The sequence below is a fragment of the Lingula anatina genome, chromosome 3, assembly GCF_051362555.1.
Source record: "Lingula anatina isolate TDL-2025a chromosome 3, LinAna3.0, whole genome shotgun sequence".
NCBI classification, from domain to species: domain Eukaryota; kingdom Metazoa; phylum Brachiopoda; class Lingulata; order Lingulida; family Lingulidae; genus Lingula; species Lingula anatina.
The window spans coordinates 451,528-469,932 of NC_141769.1; the positions used below are offsets into that span (position 1 = coordinate 451,528).

General features: G+C 37.3%; 1 protein-coding gene across 10 annotated transcripts in view; it reads right to left on the minus strand.

The window, feature by feature from the left end:
• LOC106166962 (uncharacterized) overlaps nucleotides 1-18,405 on the minus strand; it is a 110,462-nt gene that overhangs the window by 2,315 nt on the left and 89,742 nt on the right. For all 10 annotated transcript variants that reach the window (XM_087009533.1, XM_087009532.1, XM_087009541.1 and 7 more), the window contains 5 exons: nucleotides 6,262-7,095; nucleotides 1,785-2,930; nucleotides 1,391-1,538; nucleotides 981-1,082; nucleotides 486-659 (listed from right to left, as the gene is read on the minus strand). In XM_087009533.1, coding sequence (XP_086865659.1) covers nucleotides 486-659; nucleotides 981-1,082; nucleotides 1,391-1,538; nucleotides 1,785-2,930; nucleotides 6,262-7,095 — 2,404 coding nt within the window. The remainder of the gene's footprint in view (nucleotides 1-485; nucleotides 660-980; nucleotides 1,083-1,390; nucleotides 1,539-1,784; nucleotides 2,931-6,261; nucleotides 7,096-18,405) is intronic.

The following is an 18,405-nucleotide window of genomic DNA, read 5'->3' on the forward strand; positions in this document are numbered from 1 at the left end:
CACAGCAGACGGTTTTAAACCAGAACATCATGTTTTTGTTTAAAACTGCACTCTTAATATCTGATCCTTTTACTGGCCTTCCAATCAACAAAGATACACAACGGGGAAGACCTTTGTGTAAACAATGACTTCAAATTATACATTTACCCTCCAAAGAAAACACCATCTTGCCATGAATACACTTTAGACATGATTAAAATACCAGTACATTCATAAATCTTGTCCTGTGGCAGAAACAGGGGTAGGAAAAAAAGATCAAACTGCTATTTGCTCCATAAACATTCTACATTTGATGTGAAATGGGGAAGATCATACAAAACCAGCACTCAACACTTATTACACAGGAAATTAAAGGTGCCCTTTTTCTCATAAAGTAAAGCTTCTCTATCAACTAATTCTATCATGCATGTATGTTTTAATTATACAACATACTAATGGAAATACCAAGGCCACACTGTGTGTATGCGACTGCTCTGTAAATGTACCTTCTCTTTTTCGTCGGCATTTATATCCAAACTCATGACAGCGTTCTCGGCCCTGGCTAGACGCCCAGACAGCTTGAACAACAACTGCATGATCTTGACAAGTTCATCAATGTACGACTTGTATTTGTCTATCTCGCTCTGCTGCCGGCACTTCTGTTCCACAAAAGCAGTGACCTAAAGTGAGAACATAGTGATTATATTATAAACAATTTAGTTCTAGTTTTTCTAAAGTTTAGAAAACTTTTTTTTTAGCAAATATGATAATGAAATTTCTCTTCTTAATTTAACAATTTGGAAGTCAATACCAGTTTTTTTTTATTAACAATGACACCTTCACATCTTCCAAAATGTGACATAATTTGTAATTTCTGGATTTCTACAATTTCTTGGCTGTCTTCATACGCTTTATAATAACTCCTCTTCAACAAATTTAGTAACATGAAAAGTAATTGTAAGCACAAATATAAGAAGTTGATGTTTGTTTTCTTAGCTTACATGTTTGCCAAGATCATTGTTCTGTTGTATTTCCTCTTCCAGTTGTTCTTTTTCCTCTTTCAAAACATCTAGCTTTTTCTGCATACGATCAATAAGTTCCTCCTGAAAGAAATAAAGACAAATAGTTAAAGACAAATAGTTGGTACAGGTAAGCGATTCATGGAAGGGCCTTGTTGTTCTGAACTGGTGTTTTTGAGTCTTCATAAATCAATAAACACCTTACAAAGTGAACTCCAATGTAAGACCCATTTTTTACAACCACTTCTGAAAATTCTTCTATGATCAGTTACAGCTAATTTAATTCCTACAAACCACTTATCTTGTATGTTTAACAAGGGTAATGGCCCAAGGCCAAAAATTTTAGTTCCAATTATCACTTTCAAGTATTATACTCTGAAACTTTCTCATACCTTTTTCTTTTCCAGATCATTGGTGTCACTACATAGATCTTTCAGTCGTTCGTCTTTACTGATTCCTTCTTCTCTCATTCTGTTCTCCAGTTTGGCCGTTTCAGGAGAGCTCCAATATGGAGAAGTTGGAGGGAGGGGGGAAGACATCCTAGAAAGAGTGAGATTTTTTCAATAAAACTGTAGATTGTATATCACATGTCATGACAAGGTGACCAAGAAAAGATAATCAAAAGAAGCCTTAAAGTGTATAATTTATGGTAATTCTGGTTTGGAGAATGGGCATGCCAATAAAACAAGGGAAGTCGGGGGGAAAAATGGGTCATTTACTGAATCCTCTTTTAAATTCTATTGCCAAATCAAATGAGTCACTTAAAATTCAGGTTTATTCACTTACTTTGCATCACTTGAATTCAAACTGTTTTCCTTTTCATCTGTGTTGGATCTTGCCTGTGGAGATTTCCCATCAGCCCCTCGCCTGCGATTACCTGTGGGAACACATCCAGTTTCAAACAGTCCATTCATGTAATCAGTTGTCTTTTTCATCTCAGAAGAGGGCGCTAATACTGCCGACAGCTGCTCATCTTTTTCACGAAGCTCTTTGGCCAGCCTTTGAGCCTCCACATCACACTCTAGCTCTTCCTGCGATACTTGACGACGATGAGATATCACCGGTGCAGCATTATTATCATCAATTGTTCTTTTCTCTCCATCACTCCCCTTGCCTGGTCTTGGTTGCTGTTGTCTCAAGTCGAGTTCAGCAGGTCGATGGCGCCCCAGATCTTGTGCTGCCACCTGCTGGCTATCGTAGTTGTCACTTGCGTGGTGCTGGTTGTACCACTGCTGCTGACGTAACTGTTGCTCCTGTTCATACTTTTGTTGTTGCATTAATTGTTGTTGGTACAACAGACGGTCACTGCTTAGTCTCCTATCAGGCGTTGTAGTCTCATTTACTCTCTGTGCAGACGACAACTGCTGTGAATTATTCCTACTGGAGTCGCCATCTTCATTGGCCTCAGGTGAGCTCTCACGTCCAATTAGATGCAAGTTGTCTCTACTGCCACCAAACTTGGCAGAAATCTCAGCAACATTTGATTTCGGGGGAGATATTTTTTCAATTGGTCTAAAAGTATTTTCTCTTGATTGTTGCAAATGGGCAATCCTTGCTGTGATTGACAATGCCTCCATGTCTGAGATGCCGCTATCTTTACTCTCCTGGGTGCCATTTCTGTAGCGAACTGTTGACGTGAAAGCTGAATTTGGGGACCTGACCACCTGTTGTTGACTTGTTGGTGGAGAGGAAGTTGCTTCTGAGAGTCTTTCATAATTCCTGTAGGAATCTCGCTCACTGTTGTTATTTCGGATGACTGCAGTTGGGGACTTCTTGATGATTTTCTCCTCCCTAGGTGGTGCTGTGCTCACTTGTGAGGAACTGCTCTGGGGCGTTGGTTGGCCGTCATTGAGAGAAGGTCGACGTCGAAGCTGACTTTGGCGTGGCTTAGGGATGGGTTTTTCTCCTTTCACTGGCTCAGGCTCTGGGAACCTAAAAACAGCAAATGATATATATTAATCTACAAAGAAAAAAAAAACATTGTGTACCCATAGCCTATTTAAAAAAACACCTTTCAAAGTATGATTTAGTTAGAACAACCTATTTGAGTAGTGATTAATTTCTATCAAAAAGACCCACAGAAGTCACTTATTCTCACTAACTATACTGGTTTAATTTACAAAAGTAGAAGCAATTACATCTGCATTCACAATGACAATGCATTATAATAAATCAACAGTGTATGTATACTCAGTGGTTCCCATACCCACTACTCCATGTTAGCCTCCTTTTGATTTTTTTCCAAATTCTTGCTGCCATGCCAAATTTGAAAGGGTCACTAGACAGTGAAAATATTTGCACTCAGGAGATCCAATGCTCAAAGGAAAAAATTCCACAAATTAACCGTATGACAAAATTCTCATTCCCTGTGCTCATTCCCTGTGGTAGTTTAAATTAAGTCAGGGTTTAAATGCTGTGTTCAAACTGCAGCATTTAAATCTGTGCTCACATATCAATATTAGTTCCTATCTCTGACCAAACCACAATAACATTTCTCAGATGAGAACCCCTAATGCTTCATTTAAGATATCAGTACATCCCTTGCATAAGAATAAAGGTGCAGCCAAAGAAATCTCTGTTCTCTTTTTTCTTCTGTTGGTATTCTTTGTTTAAAAAATCCAGAATTTTCATTTTCGCCTCAGCATCAAATCTTATGGTAACCCATGTTAGTTCAGTCTACCATGTTCTCAGATAAAACTATTCCTAATGGCACAGAAGTAACCTTCCAACAATAGAGAGTTCTGAAGACCCTAATTACTGTATCGTCCCAATCCTTCACATTCCATGTTATCCCAATATACACATACAAGTATATTTTTTCTTCACATGTAACAAATCTCTTTGATTTGGAATTTAACTTGAAATTCCAACATGGTTCCACATCTTATTCAGCATCCTTTCCTCGGTATACAGTCCATAGTTCTCAATCCCCTGTTTTTCTTAAGCTAAATACTCAACTCCTTATGATCCCCATAAACCTATGGCACAAGACTGAAATCTTATTCCTCTCTCCCGAGACTCTTCATACCATAACAGCAAGCAATCAGCCTGTGTTTGGTCTCCCGCTGTGCAGAGATATTGCTATCTTTCAAACTTCTGTAACTCTCAGATCACAAGGAAATAGCAGAGCAGTTCAATCATTTAACCAATTAATGTCATTCCTTTCAAAAAAAGATACACAAAGTAAACATGACAACAAAAAATCCAGAAGAAGGGATCAAATGACACCTGGATGCTGACTGAATTCTCTTTCCTCACAGTGAAAAAAGCAGACGTGATCCTTTCCCTGACCCTTGTCTGTCTAATCTGTCAGATATGCACTATTTCAGCCCTCTCACACATAGCTCTTGGTGCTGCAGCCAATAATGTAATCACCCTGAATATGTTATTAATGACCCATTAGCATTCCACGGCAGAGCCAAAATGTGGATTAGATTTCTAAAGAGGAAACACCATTTATTACAAAGGTGTCTAATTATTTGTCTAGTGTTATTTATTATGTTACTATAAATTATCTCTAATGAGATTCAGTTGCAGCATTTTTCTTTCTTTTTGGTGGCTTTTGCATACCAGTTGCGTTAGGTGTGACTTGTACTTTTTCCAACACAATGTAAAATGTGTCAGGGTGGACCCGCAGTTCTTCCAACATAACAACAAATGTGCTATTCACACTTCTTTTGATGGAATCTGATCTTCACATAAGGACAATATGAGGTGGAATTCTAGCTAAATATCCTATGCTGCAGAAATGATCATTATGTTGCCGTGCAAGGATTTCTCAACATGTTGTAGATGTAAACGGCTACAGTGGAACCTACATGACCAGTCACCTTATAACTCCATTTATCTTTTATCTCAAATAATTACTGGAAAACATCTTTCCTTTGTATAGGCTGACATTTACATGAAAATCAAGTAAATGTAATCTTCAACTAACTCCAATATATTTTCTAGCCCTACAAAGTTACTCTGAGCCCAATGAACATATCTGACATAAAGTCAAAATAAATGTCAAATGCTTCGTATAAATCATACTTCTATTTTTCATCCTCACCCATCTAATATCAAAATACTTCTAAGCAATTGTAATCAACCAAAAATGTCAGGCACAATGCAAAACAATAAATTGTCTCAAAATGAATGTTGCCACACTGTTACCAAGGCAACTCACAACAACAATACAAAAACACTCAACTAAGGATGGACTTAGGACAAGAAGGGGATCCCGCCTAATATATCTAAATAAAGAGCGATCAAGTGATTAGGCTGGAATGCTGACTGCTTAAGTCATTACCACAGAAAACAAAAGGCCCTTAACATTTTTCAGGGTCAGTTATTTCACCTCTCTATTTTTGGCTCCAGTTTTTGTAACTAATTGGTGTAATAACTCTTATGACTGGAACGCCACAATGCATTCCTCTGTTCTGGCAATCTCTGTGTTCATATCCATATTATAGAACAACCAGGAATACAGTGAGCAATTATGAAATTCCTGAATCATAGCTGAGGGTAAACATGAAATCAGGGGCCTCTAATATACAAAATAAAAATATATGTGATACAATACATTTTTAAATGTCTGCTAGTGGTCAGATCATAAGCCAAGGGGTTATTTCATACAATAAGATGGCTCAAATATGTCAACTCTGATATCAAGATCCAAGATTTCTTCTGTTCCTTTTTAATCTCAAGGTTATATATTTCTCCAATTGTTATTTTCTTCTTCTCTTTTACAATAAATACCCAGCCAAAGTCAAGGTGAGGTGGAATAAGGTGATGTACGCCCAATTTGTACACTTTTCAGAGCTGCATTGTAATAATAACTTTTGACAAAGGTCAGCTTCACTTCAGCCTCTCCCTCCACTTAAAATGTTCCCATACCTTAACCATTCAGATTTCCCCCCATCAAAAATTATCAAGTGCCTCAAATCAGTCTTGGGTACTTAAAAACAAAGACACTTAACTTATTTCTAAACTTAATACCAAAACAATCCTCCACCTCATTCTTGAAGTCATCTTACCAACTCTTGTTATAAAAAGGTCATCTGGTTTCTAAGGTCTAGGTTATTCTTAATTACCAAGTGGTACAGAGAAGCTAAAGCATCATAAGATCCATCATGGGCAGGAAGTTGATACAACGTACTTGGTTTAAAACTCCAGGCCTGGAAGAGTTTTTTTAATGTTACGTACATGAATGAGTAAAACCCATTTTATCATTATTTGTTTGATAACCAATAAAATATAAATAATATTCTTAGCTTACCTCATGGAACTTTCTCTGGAAGAACTTGGTACCCTGTCAAAATTAAATTTTCTGTTTTCATCCTCGCTGAAAACATCATCTGGAGTTGGCTGGAGACCCACAGAACTTGGCGTCAGTCCTGGCGATCCTGAAGACTCAGCGCTCAGATAACTCTTGGGTGGTGGCGCCGGCGGTGCCAGTCCTGGCTCCCCATTGGTTCTGTTGTTTCTAAGATGGCTGCCACCCTCTGTTATCCTGCCAGATGAGTCAATATTGGAGTAGTTATGAGAGGTAGAGATCCTCTTCTGTGGTTGTGGAATGTCTTGGTGTCTGTCGCTATCTTGTGACAGTTCTTCCTTAGGACTGCTCGTTCCAACTGGTCTGAAGGCAGACTTAGGCTGGTGAGCCTCGTTCATGACCTGTGGTCGTTCCACAGGACGCGATGTTGAGATGTTCATCCGTGTTCCACTTCCATGGTGAATATAACTTGGTGCACTGACAAGTTTAGGCTGAGACTGAGACTGGGATAACTTCCTGGCCTGGTGACGCAGCTGATCAGCATAAGAATCCTCCTGCCCCAGGTTCTCGTAGTTCTGTACCTGTCGCCCATCCCCCCAGCGGGTCTCAATGCGGTCCTGCCTGCGATCCATGTGTGGAGGATACCAGTGGGGATCAGCCGGACCTTGACTGCGCCTGTCGCCACCAGAAGGTTTGTAATTCCGCGGTGGCAGAGGAGGCTTATCGTCTTCCAGGGAGCTGGAGCTGGTGTTCTGCTGATGTGACGGGGCCTGTGGGTTGGTGAAGGTGAACCGCTGCAGATCAGTGGGTTTGGTAGGTGAAGCTCCTCCGCTTGAACTAGAACAGAGGAAATGATACATTTAGAGATACATCACTGATCACAGTTTTACTGGAGGTGGGTGTATGGAGGTTCACCACAAAGGGAAGCCTCACACTACGCATTATATTAGAATCATTTTCTTTTCCTTTTTCTACATAAAAAAATTGAATAACAAACGACCTTATATCGAACAATGAACATTTTGTATTCCGAGATGGATCAAAGGCGTTTTCTGTTAATACTGTGTGACAACTCATGTAGGTTTTAGTACAACTTCATTCAATTCAGCTAAAAAGGTCTACAAGTACAATTTCAACACATGAAAATCCTGTTTAACAGTTTGCTGTTCAATTAATATTTTAAGGTAAACTTGGCTCTGTCAATAAAAACACACACATGCAAGTATGTGTGAAATGGAGAGAGAGAGAGAGAGAGAGAGAGAGAGAGAAATCTTTAAATGTGGCACCAAACCAGCATTTTATCCCAGACAAGCCATTTCACACCATATCTAGGTTGCGAATCACAATGACTGCTGCAGCCAGAACAACATCATTAGCTGGATCAATACACTAACTAATTTAGCTAAAGTAGGACTGAATAATAGACCCAAGGTGATAGATCTATCTTAACCATTTCCAAACTCTCTCAGAAATTCAATTTTGTATTACTGCCACTGTAATGACATCAACTTCTCTGCAGAGAGTCCTTCATATTGCTTTCTCATCACGATACCATTGCCAGAACATGTTAGTTTAATCAATGCTGTACTACTCTCTGAGCATGGAGCCAGCATGCGTGGTACAAAGTTATCATATATGGTAATTACCTTTAAATTCAAAGTCTCACTTTTTCAAATATTTCCTTTTTCGCAATTTATCATTTCACGACAGTCACAAAAAAAGCAATCCAAACAGGAATCAGGAATGGTTGTTTAAAAATGAGGACATGCATCCTTTTGTTATACAAACTATCTGCTTTTCTTACAAACCATCATTTCTACCACAGTGACTGTAACCCATAGCATAAGGTCTTTGTTGTAAATCCTTGAAATAAACAACCATCAAGTTGTAACATAAACAGTTTGCAGGAATGCAGATATACCTCACCATTTCTACCTATCTATACCTGCTATTAACCCAATAATATATCTTAAACTAAATGCATGTATTAAGTCACCAAGTCCTTATAAGCTGTTTAACATTACAAGATGTGTAACAAAGGTGACATCTGATATGTCTCCAAGTCACCAATCTCATCTGGTGACTAACTCCAGAAATAAATTCCTCAAGATGTCTTCCTAGCTCTATCCTACCTGTCAATACAGGTGAGTGATCTCAGTGAAGATAGCATGTCTCAACATGTCCACTTCATTTGGTCATCATGTCCAGCAGGTCAGTTCCATATACACTCAATATAGAACCAGCCAATGCTATATCACAGTGTATATCTGTATCCTATAACTTCCAGGCTATTATCCCTGGCACCTGATCCTATCTGCTGCTACTCTCCCTCCCCCTCCTCCCCCCCCCCTCCCTCTCAGCTCTGAGTGTCTGCATGCACTCCAAGCATTAGAAACCTCCTCCTGCAGTCATTATTACCAAGTGGACAGAGATGATATCAAAGAATGGTCACAGATAGCAAACACTGCAGTGAAAATGTCTTGTAACATTTGAGGAATGTTGTACTGTTTTAAATATTGTTCATATTTGTTTGTTACTTTCTGAACTCTTTGTTTTCTTTTTTTCTCTATGTAAATTTGTTAAGAGATAAAGCTCTTATTTTATTAAATGTGATTGATTACTTTATCAAATTGTTATGTTTATCATATTTATAGATGAAGTTACCTTGGCAACAATTACCACTAAACCTGAATAAACTAACAGTAATATGTTTTAGAAAAATATCCATTAACCTGTTGAAAAGAATAAGGTTCCCATACAAACATGGTCCATTTGATGTCTATACACAACTGTTATAAAATGAAGAAATACAGAGATTGCATATATCTCCAGTGTGACATAATAAAGGTGGCAGCACATCCTATTCTGTATTGTAGATCTATCAAGCTATGTACAGCAATTATTTCAAACCTCTTCTGTTGGCAGTGCGTACTTGATTTGTTTGGCAAAATGTCATCAAGCACATAAACCTTGACAATAGCCAGTTTTTTCTTCTATTATCTACACCTATGTATGACTCAGATATATTTCACAAAGAATTCATTTGTCTAATGCTTTACTAGTAAGAATAGAGTTTCCAATAAAGCTGTAGAAAATGAGAAGCTTAATTATCTACCATGTACTCTTAACTCTAAATTTAGTAGGTGAAAATAAGATTAACTGGGAAAAAAACAAGACTTCATGAAAAAAAAAAAACAAAAAAAAAAACAGTGACTCTCTATTTTCCAATTCCAGAAATGATACAGAGATGAGCAGTTTTGGTGATGTCTGAAACATGTGGTGGCAGTGAAGAGCAGCCCCCCACTTCTCCACTTAACAAAATCAATATCTTAGTGTTACTTTCTCTCCCTAACTCCACATCCTATCTATCTTCAGTAAGGTTTATTCTGGTGATTACTAACCCTTGGCTTGACAATGCATTGATTTCTATGTGGGACAGGAACACCACAGAAATATGAGGTCAACAGTGAGAGCTTCTGATCAATTCTCTCCCAGTACAATCTACCCAAACATTGCTGAGAATCTCCACTTCCAAGTGAACATTACTGTGACTGACAACAAACCTTTTGTAAAATTAAGAGATACTACAATATTATGCACTTAGTTAATCACCTGAAAACATCTGTCATTCTGTGTGCTCCACTGAGTCACCAGGAGGAACTCTAATTACCACTTCTCTGCATACAACTTACCTGGCTACTGAGGAGACAATGTTTTTATGGGCTGATGAACAAAGGAATTTAGTCTCTTCAGGTAACAGTTATGGAGATAGATCTGTACCAGGCCAGGTGATGTAATAATGCAAACAGCAGACTAATTTCCACTAAGAGATTGTGTGTGTGTCCTGATGCTGACCTCACAAGTAGTAGACCAGTATGGCTATAATCCTAGCTGTTCAAAGAGGCTATACCTGGGCAAGGTTGAGTTGGTGAGCAACTGTGACATCTTAAATGCTAAGATATGATTATCAAACAGTATTATTCACCGTATAAGAAGTGAAGAAAATTACACTAATTTCATAGCTTGTCTTTGCCAGGATATATACTAGTACTGACTGAGCCGAGCAACACGGTTGCTAAATCCAAGTCTTTGAACAGGATTGTCTACCAGCCACTAAAATAAATGCATCTTAATACAACAATGCTTGAGAATGAAATATACAAATTCAAAACGATGTGTTAATAAACCTGCAGTGAAAATACAACCAATGTCAGTACACCCAAAATTCGAGGAAGTACTGTCATCTTCCAAACACCCACTTCCACCTACTAACCCTCTAAGCATGTTTCGAATGTGGCTTATCAGTTCTTGGTGATAAGACACTAAAACTGTGCCAATGAATTCTGGTTGACAAATTCCTTTGAACCCAGTCACAGTTTACCTTACAATTAATGGACACCATACTGTCTTATCTACCCCAAGGCACATCACTGTATTGTTTTTTATTTTATTTCAAAATTATGCTGTGTATCATTTTGCTTTTAATTTAGCATTCAATAAAAACTGGTAATCTATATGTATTATAATCCTAGGTTACTTTTTATCAAACATAAGCTGTTAAAACTATATAAGCTATCAGACATGCCTGACCTTCAAGGCTGAGGTCTTCCACTTTGACATGGTAAACTTTAGAAGTTGCCAGTAGAGTGAAGGAAGTTCTCAGGAAGCCTTAACCAGCCTGGTCCTTCAGAACTCTACTTTTGGAATTTTATTCTACTTAGTTTTGTAGCACTGCAACAACTTGTTTTGGAAAAAAATGTCCAAATGCCAAAACCTGGACATACAGAGTAGTGTCCCCCATGGGACAGACCACTAACACACCTGACCAAATGACCAGCAGTCACTACATACAGGTGAAAGTGTGGACACTTTGTATTTCAATTAATTTCCTTTCATTTATTGACTCCCTGCCAGGCACAATTGCTCATCTACATTGTGATCAACTACGTGTAATGCATAATTTTCTCCCCAGGAGCTAATTTCATAAAGCACTACACTATTGCTTTACTTGGTGAATACTATACACTGTGAACCATTGGTCTCAAATTATAGTACACTTAACAAAGCAGAGTCCGAAGTTGATGTAATGTTTTTCCTTTTTCACATAACAATGAGTCAAACAAGAATGTCGTTACAAACAAATTAAGTGGCATGGGGTTCATATTTGTTCCAGAAAACAAACAAGAAAAAAAAAATCACTGAAGACAATGAACACATATTTTGCATACATTCCATGGACCAGATTTCCATTTTGAAATAAAATGATGATCCAATTCCCAAACAAAATTCTACTTCAACAATTCAGAAATAAAGGATAAATTTTACTCAATTAACTGATAATCAAGATACCTGCCTGTATTCTAAGACTATTTCTCTAACAGCACAATAACACATTTTTAACAGAAATTAGTTCACTTATTCTGACAGGGACGAATCAAGGTTAAATTCTACATCAGACATAACCACATATTAACATCTATGATAACATGACAATTCCCCAATACTTTCAGACAATAAAAGGCAAAAACACCTGCTAAACATACCAAGCAGCTACTGGTATAACAAGTTCCCATATGTCACCTATTCCTTCACACAATACACCTAACCATATAAGTAAACATTATCTGTAGAATACCCGTCGCAGTGAGTCAAACCATCAAGTGAGCCTTCACACATCCCGATCTGAATGTACAGACAAACAATGGACGCAATCAGGAAATTCTTTCTGCTAACAAAGGCATGGTCAACTGTCCATGTCATCTGGTCCTCTACCTCCTACAATGTCCACCTACATGAAGTCCAGGTGATCACTATAACTGTCACCTGGCCAGCCATCTGTGTGTGTGTGTGTGTGTGTGTGTGTGTGTGTGTGTGTGTGTGTGTGTGTGTGTGTTGGGGGGGGGGGTCTGAAGGGTGGAATAACCTGTGTTACCTGTGCGTCACTGGGTCTATTTTCTGATACCAAGTTTACTAGTAATTCTAAAGACAAAACAGCATAATGTGTTCAAATATGAGTGTATTTCACATATTACACAGGTTACCAGTGCATGTACCAATTTCAACAGAAAAATTATTTAAAGCCTGCCCTTCATTAATTGGTATGCCATAAACATTTATAATGCATATCTAGACCCGGATGCTGCAGCATGTTATTGTCTGATATTTCCATCATTTCAGAGTTTGGTATTCATATGAGACCTGTGAATTCATATTAAACTGTCATATCTAGAACAGGTATTTTTAGAAAGGTCTAATTACTTTCCGTCACCTGAATAAACACCCCATTAAGGTGTACAGGCCATGTGTCAAGCAAGATTGTCCTGATGATAAACAAATAAAAGGATTACAAGTTTTGATAATTATTTAACCTTTTCTGGCATTTCATATAAAGGAAACATTATATATGGCATTTATATAAATCTACTGGTACCTTTCTGAAATTTAAAGCTTGCGGGTGTATTATACAAACCATTAACCTAACATCTATGGATCTTATGAATATGATAACAAAATATATGTCTTGCTTTGGGCATGATATGTTTGGTGTACATTAATACTGGAGTTGATGTCTTCCGTATCCTAATGCATATGCCATCACATTTACATGTACATTAGCCTCTAACTAGCAGACAAAGACTAAATCCACACAGGAATAACTAATGGGTTTTGTTCTATGATTATATTATCTGGTACTACACACAATGACAACAGAGTTGAGTCCATTTCTTATTCTCTGCCTTCCTCTTCCTACTGTTACCACAGACTGAGTTCAAATGTTGAAAGTGTTTGATAATAACAACAATATTACATTTTTACACTTAGCCTTGCAGATGGTCTTCAAGATATTCACCACAACATATAGAATAGTAGTATACTTCAGTGATACTTCAGGAGATCTCTTATCTATAATGAGTGAGCTTTACTGCCTCAGTGGAATGGTATTTATGCATAAATACACATCACAGAAGCAAACTCCATCTCCTAATAACACACTTGAAACAGTAGCAAATGGGAAAGTTAAAAATGTCTAATATTTCATTACTGTAATATATAGACACAGGTATCATGTAGCTTGTTTAGGTTTCTTTTGTTCCGACTTCTGTGACAACAAATTCCCAAATGAGAAATATCAATTTTATTCTGTATTAGCTACAGTTTACTGAATAATGTTCGATGCTTCACTTCATTATCCAAACCTGCTCACATACGTACATCTCACAGCATTGATTTCCAACTCCATCACCATTTTCAGCTTGATTACCTTTTGTCTACATACTCCCTGCATAAATCATACACGCTGAAATACCTGACATGCAAACATACTAAATCAAGGAACAAAACTGGTAATATTTCTCACAGCTCAAACCTTTCCAGCATGTATATGTACTAGTAGCTGACTCCCCATCACTAATTACCTTTAGTGTATACAAATGTGTGTCCCATTTACATTCGATTTAATGAATCCTTCCCAAATCAAGCTGATTAGAGCTGCAATGGTTTCTAAAAACTGATCAAACTTTGGATAATTTCTTCAATTTCTTCATAATTTTATTTGTCCTCTGGGAAGTGATCAGTGAGGTAAAAGATCAAGTAGATCTGTCTGTAACAAGAATTTTCTTACCACTGTAAACATGTACTAACACCGACCTTCTTTTATCATACAAATTATACATCTGCTCAATGTGATTCTATAGGTTTCTTCAAGGCATTTAATAACGAACTTTTTACGCATGTTCCAGCTACGTACAACACAACATACATACCTGGTTTAAGCTCAGTCTTTGATGAAACCTATTTAAATCAAACAGCTGAATAATTTCAACTGAATCAGTGACAAATTTGATAATAAACAGTAAAATATTTCAAATTTCCCTGTTCCTAATTGGACAATGTTTAAAATTTAACAAGCTCCAATGCTAACATCCACCCAGGCCTGTGATCTGCTTCAGTCCACACAAACTACATGTCAGTACATGCTATAATACCCCCAGTGATCTGTGTACAACTCTTACCTAGCTTTTCTTCTTACATGGTCCACCCGATAAATATCCTGTCGTCCAAACATTAAAGGCATTTTATTGGTCATCTAATGGTCATTTGGTAGTGTGACAGGTCCACCTTCTGTCCATTAGAGTCCAGACTGCCCTCTCTAATAAAGGTCACTCACTACTCTAGTCCTGAACAAACTGGTTTAACATATGGGACCCAGTAATTGTACTACTAGCACAGCTTTAGCTTGGACTGTACAGACACACAATCACAGGTCCAATCTCTTGGGGAGATAAGGAGGAAAATAACACTGTGGCTTTAGAGATGTTACTTCACATTTCAGCTTTGGATTCTCATTTTTCATGATATGGGATAATTCAAGCATTTAACCACCAAATCAAAACTAAATAGGTCACGTTTGATTTCATTTTTGATTTAATTTTATTTGTTTCCAAAAATGATCCCCCAACAAAAATGCGTTCTAGCCAATCAAACGGTTGGTGACTCACCAAAACACGAGGAAAAAATTAAAAATTTTCATTCGACCTTTTTTTTTTACTTACCTAAGGAAAATCATGAGTGTCTTTTTTAATTTCTAATGTTGAGATCAACACTTTATCAATGAATTTAACAATCTTTTCAGTATTTCATATATTGTTGGCAAATGGGGATGTTTATTCCTAATTGCTGCATAACTAATCAATATGGAAATTATGATGCCTGAATCATGCTATATGAGCAATACTTGCTGAATATTTATGCCAGAATAAACTTGAGTATGTTGCTTTGAAAATCACAGAAATAATGTGTTCCATCCAGCTTTTTAAAAATATTTAAAAGTAATCACATGCTCCATCATGCTCAATGTTTGATTCTTAAAAAAATCCATTCACCAGTTTGATAAGAAACTGCTTAATATTCCAGTATGAACTTACCAAATTATTAAGTGATACAAGCAACAGAAATATTCCACTTTAATTTGTGTACCCCAACAGTTGACCTCATCACTGTTTACATCAGTCCTCACTTTCACATTACCAAACATTTACAAATCAATAAACATTCCTCAAAATAAGAAACACTGGGCTTTTCAAGTTCGAAGCAGTTTTTATAAAAACAAGAGTAAGTTTAAAACAAGCATAATAAGATTTCTGCCTGAGCTGAGCATTACCTTCTTCTACAAGTTGCATAAAATTCAAAATAAATCACATTTACTATACTTCAGTCCCAAGCGCCCTTTCCCCCCAGAGTAAGCCAACCTTTGGCAAACTTGTTAACATTGTTTACACACCAGGAAATAGAAAATAAATCTTCCAAAAATGATTTTCAAAGTAGCTGAAGGAAATTTCCTGCAGTGTGACTGTGATAACTGATTTGTTATCCTCCTAGCAGCATGCTCTCCTCAGGAAGGCCACAAATGGTGTTCTAGAGGGCAGCGAGGGCCAATACAGCCCCTTTGAGATGGTGAGAAAACATAGTGTAGAATGTGGAACATGACGGGAACTCTGCTGGAACCACTTCCAATAATTTCCTCTGCATTCCTATCATAAGCTACTTAAGTACAGTGTTTTTTCTTTATCTTTTTAATCCACTGTTTCAACTAGAGGATCAGAGAGGCGATGCCGCCTCCGGATATTGTACCACCAGCTGGAGTAAGCACCACCACCACCACCACAACCACTACCACCTGTGCTGTGATTGACAAAATTAACTAACTGCCATAGACCAGTTCTTAAAATATGCCAAAAGAAGCGAAAAACTGCATAACCTTTGTAAAAATTGTTTGATCAACCAGTTTTGGAGACATAAAACTCAGTTCACGGTAAAAAATGGTAAAAAATAGGTCAAAGGTCAATTTTAAGGTCACTGTTAAATTGCCAGTATATGACTTCCTATTCAACTTCAATAGTAACTATGGACCTATCTCTGCCAGTTTTGGAGATATAAGGGAACAAAATCTTGCAAAGATAGTTCATGTTGAAAAGTAGGTCAAAGGTCAATTTGAAGGTCACAGTAAGATTGCCAGTATATGATTTTTTATTCAAGTTCAATAGTAACTATGGCCCTATCTCTGCCAGTTTTTGTAATATATGAGACTGAAATGTTGCAAAGTTCAGTTCATAGTAAAAAGTAGGTCAAAGGTCAATTTCAAGGTCACAGTTAGATTGCCAGTATATGACTTCCTATTCAAATCTGTAGAAACTATAGGCAAAACTCTGTGAGTTTTGGAGATATAAGGGATTAAAAATGTGCAAAGTTTAGTTCATGGTGAAAAATAGGTCAAAGGTCAATTTCAAGGTCACAGTAAGGTAGCAAGTAGTATATGACTTCCTATTCAAGTTCAATAGTAACTATGGGCATATCTTTGCTAATTTTAGATTATTTCACATTTTACTTTCACCAATGAATATTGCAGCATTGTACTTTTTGATATAGCGCAACTCTTAAACTATATCGAAACAAAAAGAATCCCACCTTCAGTATTGCGCTTATCAAGTTCTATAAAATGCAAAAAGCCATAGGTCTACAGCATTTTTGGTTTGAGAATTATGGAGAGTTTTCAGTTTTGCCATTAGATTTTCTAATAGCTGGGTCTCCCGTGAAAATGCACTGATTGACCCCAAACTCTTGAAAATGAAAGAAGTCCCTAATTGCAACCCCCCACTGTAATATGAGAGCTTAGGTCTATGTAGTTTCTGAAAATTGGCAGAATCAAATATTTTTTTGCAAAAAATTCCCATTTTTAGAAAATTTTGACCCATTTGACCTTGAAATAAAGGTCAAAGGTCAAATCCAAGAGCAAATTTGGAATCTTCACATATGACTTTTGGTCAGACTTCAATAGAAATTTTTCCCATAATTCCTTCAGTTTGGGAGATATTTGGCATTGAATTTTCAAAAATTTTGACAAGGGTGCATTTCAACGAGTGCCATGCCCAGGCCATTGCACCAATTGAGACAAAAAAACCAGGGGGTTCAAGTTGAGATTATATGTGACCAAAACCCAAGAGATGGGGACACGAGCCCTTGCGGTCTAGGAGGAGAAGCGGTAACGGTGACTTGTATCCGGCGCCAGAACGCGGAGCCGGCGGAGCCGCAGAAGCCGGCGGAGCCGCAGGAGCCGTACGAGACGGGTCGGGACTAAAACCATGAGTACCGCCAGCGTACACGCTGGTGGTACTAATAATTTATGTGAAACTAACATGCTTGCTTATAATTCAACAAAGGAAAATCAATGCTAAATTTTAAGCCAAATTTTCAAAATTGTTTTTTGACAGCAATCTGAAAGCAATCATTTTTTTTAAATTTGAATTCGGAGTCCAATGTCTCCTAAATGGATTAAGCTTAAAGAATCAACCATAGCAACAGACTGTTATAAACTGAACAATTTTTAATGCTTCTCATTGACAAAGGTATTTTTTTCCTTGCACTGAGGCACCTGTAAAGTGCTGCCACCTATGACCTTACTATGACACTAATCATTTTCAAGGACATAGCCAGCAGCTGTACAAATTGTACTTTTCAGGTGCCTTTTTTCCACACAAAATGAGCAAGATTACTCTACAATTTTGGCCGTATTTCATTGACTTTAAAACATTCCTTTGACACAGAAGACTGTCAGTGACAAAAGGAAGGGCATTTTACAAATTGGTCACCATTTCTGCATGAACATGCTTACTGCAATAAACTTCCTATCCATGAGAGGAAATAACATTCATCTGTAGTAGTATACATTTTTTTACTAATTCTCATCACTAATTTGTACCTGTAATATGGTTTCATAATTTCTGTACTCTAATCTTCTCTAGTCCTGTGTGTTTCACCTGAATCCTAAGCAAGTCATGCCAGAACTTTATTTCGTTTTAAATTTTCAAAATCACAACTTGCTATGCACCTCAATCTTGAACTGGCCAAAATAGATTATATTCTTATTTTACTCTGGGAAATGACATAAACTAACATGAATCAAGGTATTACGTAAGTGAAGTGCTTACATTTGTGAAAATAAACTAGCAATGCATTGGCCTGCAGCCATGTTGTAGGTTCCCATTTCTATCTGTGTAACTGACACAGACTGCAGTTACAATCCATATAGATCTATGTATGGCCTCAAGGACTACATGGTACTGTAGTCATTCATAAAATGTTTTCCACACA